The sequence below is a fragment of the Echinops telfairi genome, unplaced genomic scaffold, assembly GCF_000313985.2.
Source record: "Echinops telfairi isolate 266 unplaced genomic scaffold, ASM31398v2 ScPeMD7_443;HRSCAF=831, whole genome shotgun sequence".
NCBI lineage: Eukaryota > Metazoa > Chordata > Mammalia > Afrosoricida > Tenrecidae > Echinops > Echinops telfairi.
This window is the reverse complement of record NW_022104341.1, coordinates 80,367,518-80,373,345: the sequence shown is the minus strand read 5'-3', so window position 1 is coordinate 80,373,345 and position 5,828 is coordinate 80,367,518. Positions and strand designations below refer to the sequence as shown.

The following is a 5,828-nucleotide window of genomic DNA, read 5'->3' as shown; positions in this document are numbered from 1 at the left end:
GGATCAGGTGCCCCTCACAGACCTGGCCGGGGGATCAGGGACGAAGCGTGCAAAGTGCCTATCACCCCGGAGGCTCTGGACAGAAGGCAGCTCTTCGTATGATTATCGCATGACCCCTCGGCCCCTCTCCCTGCCTGGAGTGTCTTTCTGAGACCTTCCTGTTGTCCGGCCCACCTCACCCTAGTTGACTGTGACTTTAAATCAAGTTGGCGAGGCCTGGACTCAAGTTTTCGCTTTGCCACTTGCTGTGAGACCTGGGACGACCCACTTTCTCTCATGGGACCTCGGTGGAACCATTGATCGAGTGAGGTTGGGGACCACCTTCTTCAGCGCCAGCATCCCCTTCCTGCCCACTCACCCACCGGCCCACCTCGGTGCTTTGGTCAGAACACTCTCCAAGAGCTACGAGGGCAGTTCACAGACACTCAGGGTTTTCGAAATTAGCAGCAATCTCTTTCCTAACGCATCTCCCCAGGCGCCTGGGTGTCTCCAGGGCAGCCAGCATCCACAACTCTGGCTTTCAAATCTAGCTTCATAAAGGCAAAGCCTGGCTGCCTTGCCCTCTCTCCGAAGTCCCCAGACTGGGGGAAACCAAACCCAGAGGTGGGAGGTTTCCACTGATGGGGAACACGCTCACGAGGTCACAGGTGCCCTGGCAGCCTGGTTCACTTCGTGGGCCGGTGTTGAGGCTAATTACGGGGTTATTAACATATACCACATAAAAATAGTTTTATGGTAGAATAAATACATTTTTTCCTTTTTTTTAATATGAACACATATCTTTACAAAAAAGCCCCATAGCACTATGGGAAATTAAGATCCTTCTACAAAAAAGAAGATGTAAGTGGGCAGAACAAAGCTCTAATGTTCTAACCGGTCCCACCTGGATTGCCCATGAGGGGTCAGACACCCCTGGAAGTGGTGGCAGGAGCTGTGGGTGGTGGCTGCAGACCCTCCGCTGTGTCTCTGGCTTGTCTGCATCGAGAGCAGGGGTCAGGAGGGCCCGAGTATGTGCAGCAGGGGCGTGGTGGCGATGCTGGCAGTGACGGCAATGAGGAAGCCCCGGATGAGTCGTGGGTGGCTACATGCTGAGCTGTTGGCAGGACGCAGATGGCCTTGGGGCTGGCGCTGGTCAGAGAGCTGGAGGGGGGGTCTGGCAGTTCCAGAGTTGTGCGTGGGCTGGAGGGGCAGTGGGGCTGGTGAGGCAGTGGTGCTGGAAGGGAGGAAGCACAGATGGCACAGTGACAGGTCAGCATCTTGTCCTGGGCAAGAGGCAGTGGTCTTGGGTCTTAGAGCCAACATTATGGGAACACTTTTTCCTCCTAACAGAGAAAGCAACAAGGGGCTCATAACCAGGAGAGTGAGCATTCCAGAGCCACACAGCTGGCCCATTCCACTGCCGAGGCCTCCCCACCCGTCGATGCCAGGCTGCGTTCTATGGCTCTGGGACAAGCCCAGGCTGTGGACCACAGGTCTCAAGGATGACCATGATCGAGAACTAGGTCCCAGGCAAAAGGCTGAAAGTGTTTACACGGAGGTGATCTGGGTGTCAGATGGGAGAAATCCGGTCTCCATACTTTTGAACAGTCCTCCAGCTGTTCTCTTCTTCCCAACCGAAACAGCGAGAAAACAAATGAAAACAAACAAGCACCAACAAACAAAGTCCCCATCATCTTTATCGCTCTCCTTACTAGAACCACCACTTACTGAAGATCCACTATGGGTCCAGCACGTTGCCACGAGTATCTCTTGTTCTCACAACAAACCCTCAAAATGGGTCTCCCTATCCCCTCTCAAGAGAGGGGAACACTGAGGTTCAGAGGACTGGCCTCGTGGCTAGGCCACAGGGAGGTGGCAGTGGTCCCTCAAGGGGGCAGGTGCTCTGTCTTGCTTTGAACCGCAGTGAGCGTTTAGTGAAAGGTATATGTCTCTTGAACTTATACAAATGGGAATGAAGGCTTGGAAGTAACAGGTGAGATTCTTGGCTCAAAAAAGCTTTTGTGAAAAAGAGGGAGGGAGGGTACAAGAGAGGCAGAGAACGAGACAGAGAAATAAAAAAGAGATTAACAGCAGGAAAATACTGGCAGGCTAAGTCTGCGCTTGAGAGGCTGGGAACATTGGAGGGGGGTACGGGGGCAAAAGCAGAGCTCAGGCTACATGCTGGGCTCCAGGAAAGAGTTAGGAAGTGGAAGGAGAGAGAGAGAGAGAGAGAGAGAGAGAGAGAGAGAGAGAGAGAGAGAGAGAGAGAGAGATATGAAAAATCACAGAGAGGTCACCAGGGGAGCATTTGGACAGCTCTGTGGACAGAGAAGCCCTCTGACTGTGAAGAACTGGTGGTCGACAGAGCTGGACCAGGGCTGGGAGTCCCCGGTCAGGTGGGCCAGCGGGTAGAGGTGGTCTAGATTACCCAAAGGGGTAGCACAAGGCAATTGGCAAATCGCCGGAATCTGAAGGCTGGGCATGTCTTGCTTGCACATGAGTGAGAGCGTCGCTGGGGTGAGCATTCATCAGACACGGGTCCTCCTCATGGCAAACGCCCCGATGAGGCAGGCACCCCTATTTTACTTGTGAGAAACTGAGGCACAAGGAGGTTAAGGCACCTGCTCCAGCACCCAGAGCAGGAAGGGTGCGGGCCTGGCCCACCATTGGAGAACGGACCTGGGGCTTGGCTGGGAGTTGATTGGAGCTTTGATAGCTGGGCAGGGGGTGGTAAGCCCTCTTCCAGCTCGGCAGCTGGCCCCTCCCTCCTCAGCCGAAGGAACAGGAGGAGAATCGCTTTCCTGGGTGCCTGCAGTGAAGAGCACTCCCATGGGCGAAACTGCCCTCCCTCCCTGCACTCACTGCCCAAGGCCTGGGTCCACCTGGGAGCCCCGCTCCCATCCCCATTTCAGCCTGGTGTTTCCTCATGCTGGGCCACCAGGTCCTAACTACTGGCCATATTCACCACGGAGAGTCCCTGTCATTATTACCACCACAGCCCAGGGCCACGCGCTGGCCTCTCAGAGCCCGGCTCCATCTGGTACTCGCACACAGGCCAGCTCAGCTGCGGCCTGGGTGGGTGGGGAGGGGAGCCCAGCGTCAACAAGCCCATATCTGCTTCCATATGGGTTCAGGGTGTGGGCACTCCTAATGCCCTCTGGGTGCCTTGTTCTAGGCATCTCAGTGCATCTCCGAGAAGGAAGGGCCCCTTCTCTCTCGACTCTGTACTCCACACTCCTGGAGACGTGCAGACAAGGACATGCCACAGCCCTGGGTGAAGGGCCTTTCCCACTTGGAGACCCCAGTGGCGCTGTCCTTGATCCTGGATCGCTTCAGGCCACCTGCGACCTGCCATGGTTTGTGCGGGCTCACCCGGCCTTCCGAGGGTCTCCCCAGCACACACCACCCACCCCCGCTGCAACCGCACCTAAGGTCTTGCTGCCATTTTCCTACCCAGCTCTGATCTCGGCCAGGTGACTGCCCCTGGGGGTAGTGAAGGCGCCGTGAAGCCTTGTGCGTTCCCCATCGACCGCTTGTGCCATTGTCATCCGCGGGGTGTTCAGGCTGCTGAGGTTTTAGCGAATTTCTGTCCTGAGAGTGTAACCCATTCTGAAGAGGGACTGGCACGCAAAATACTCCCTGCTGTCCCATCCATTCTATCTCTGCAACCCCTGGGAAGGGAGGAGTGGAACTGCCCCTGTGGGTTCCCCAGACTGTAAGCCTTTCTACCTCGGAGCAGCTGGTGGGTTGGAACTGCTGACCTCGTGATTAGCAGCCAACTCAGAACCCACGAGGCTCCCAAAGTTCCACTATCTTATCCCGACGATTGAGATTGTAGTGTCTGTCTTTAATAAGAACTCATCTCATACTGGAGCTCTGGTGGCACAGCGGGCGAAGCATGGCGCTGGCTGGTAACTTCCAAGTCTGCAGTTCAAAGCCACCAGCTACTCGGTGGGAGAGAGATGAGGCTTTTGGCAAGATTTACAGTGTCGTAAACCCTAGGGAGTAGTGCCACTCCATCCTATAGGGTCGCAGTGAGTGAGAATTGACCCAACAGAGGCATTTCCATTTGGTTCTAATCTAATACTACAAATATAATAATGCTCTCCATTTAGAGAGCACTTCTCAGGAACAGAAGGCGGCTAGACCTGGTGCTCCGCCTCCCTCCCCACACCATCCCCCACCCGAGGGGCCCTATTGACTCAGAGCAGATTGGCTCCTTCATAGCAGCCATCTGGGGAGCCGAAGAACATCCAGTCCCCAGCACGCATGGGACACCCGCGGAAGGGTGAGCAGACACTGGGCAAGGGGCTGTCCACCCGGCACCTTCTTCATCCTCCCGACAGCCCTGCTGTAGAGGCCACGACGATTCCCATTTCCAAGATGAGGCAGCTGAGCTTGAGGAAGATGATGTATCTTGCACCAAATTACAACAAGAGCTAGGCTGGGCACTCAGGCAGCCTGCCCCCAGCCTGGCCAGACAGAGGCGAGCAGGGAATAATGGGAGCTCACCAAGGGAGCTGGGCACTTCGTGTTGAGACCTGAGAACCTGTGGGTGGAGGCTTGCCAGGTGCGAGCCGGAGGCCCCTGGTGGCCTCAGCTGCTGCAGGGGTCAGTGCCCATGCCCAGCCAGGGTCTCTGCCCTAGCCTCTTCCCTGCCTTTTCTAGTGATGACAACAACAACCCCAATTTCCCAAGACAACACAAAATATCCATAAAGATTCTGAGGCAGGGCGGTTGGCAAAGCTGGCCGAGGAGAGAGGGGCTGTGTGCCCCTGGAGGAGCCTGGAGCTGGGCCTCAGGGCTGCCTCAGACAGCACCCTCCCTTTGCAGGAAAGGCACAGCTAGGAGTTATGAAAACTATGCTGTGCGAGGCGCCCAGAGGCATTTTCTTTCACACTTTGAAAACCAAAGATGAAAATTCCCCCTTGGAGCCTGAGCTGGAGTGAGGGGTTTTATTGCTTGGAAGGAGTCCCAGGGAAATGAGGGGGGCTGGGTGGGAGGAAAAGCCCCTCCAAATGCCCCTCAACTGCCTCCCTGGCCCACTCTCCTCACAAAGCTCCAGTCCCTGGTCCAGCCCCCACCTCCTCCCCACCTCATGCTGGGGAAAATGGTCTCCTGGCAAAGTGGCCTGGAAGCCAAACCAAACACTCGTGCATTCCCAGGCTTTGCAGATGGCTGGCACGGAGGGGCCAAGTCTGCTCTGAACCGCCAGGGGCCCTCGGGCAGGGAAGGCAGGCGCCCCGGGCCCAGCCGGCAGTATGCTCTGGCTTGCTGGGTGACGTCGGCTGGTCGTGTCTTCTGGGCCTCAGTATCTCCACATGAGCAATGACAAGGAAGCACATCCAGGATCTTCAAATGTCTTCCAGCAGCAGAAACCAGCAGTGAGGTCTCCGGCAGAACGCAGAAAGCAGGGCTGGGGCTGCAGACACACAGATGTCGGTACCCCGAGGCTTCTCTGCGGGCTCCCAGGAGCTGAGGTGATTCTCAGTGCTGGAGGATCTTCCAGAGCTATCCAGGGGGTCTCCGGCCTCTGGACAGCTCTGGGCAATAAAGGGACTATTGGTCATTTTGCCCTGGGTGACCTCCTTAGAGGGTTCCTGGAGACTAGGGAGACAGGGCTTGGAGCCTGGTTGAACAGGGCCCTCTGCTTGGGGGGAAGCCTCAGGGTGAACAACCCAGGGGGTGGGGCTCAGGGGACTGGAGACCCCACTGCACATCTGGTCTGAACCTCAACCTCTTTGGGCTACACAAGGTCAGATCTAGGGGACTGGCTGGCCTGCAGCTCAACTTCCCAGGGGCATCCCTTCCCTTCCCTCTGCCTTGCCAGGTTATCTCTGACCCTCCAG

The 5,828-nt window shown here is 56.5% G+C and overlaps 1 protein-coding gene across 1 annotated transcript in view; it reads right to left on the bottom strand.

Moving 5' to 3' along the window:
• Positions 1 to 745: 745 nt before the first annotated feature.
• Positions 746 to 5,828, bottom strand: part of TRABD2B (TraB domain containing 2B) — a 267,203-nt gene continuing 262,120 nt past the window's right edge. The window contains exon 7 of the mRNA XM_004699446.2: positions 746 to 1,213. Within this exon, the coding sequence (XP_004699503.1) occupies positions 994 to 1,213 (220 nt within the window). The 3' untranslated portion in view covers positions 746 to 993. The remainder of the gene's footprint in view (positions 1,214 to 5,828) is intronic.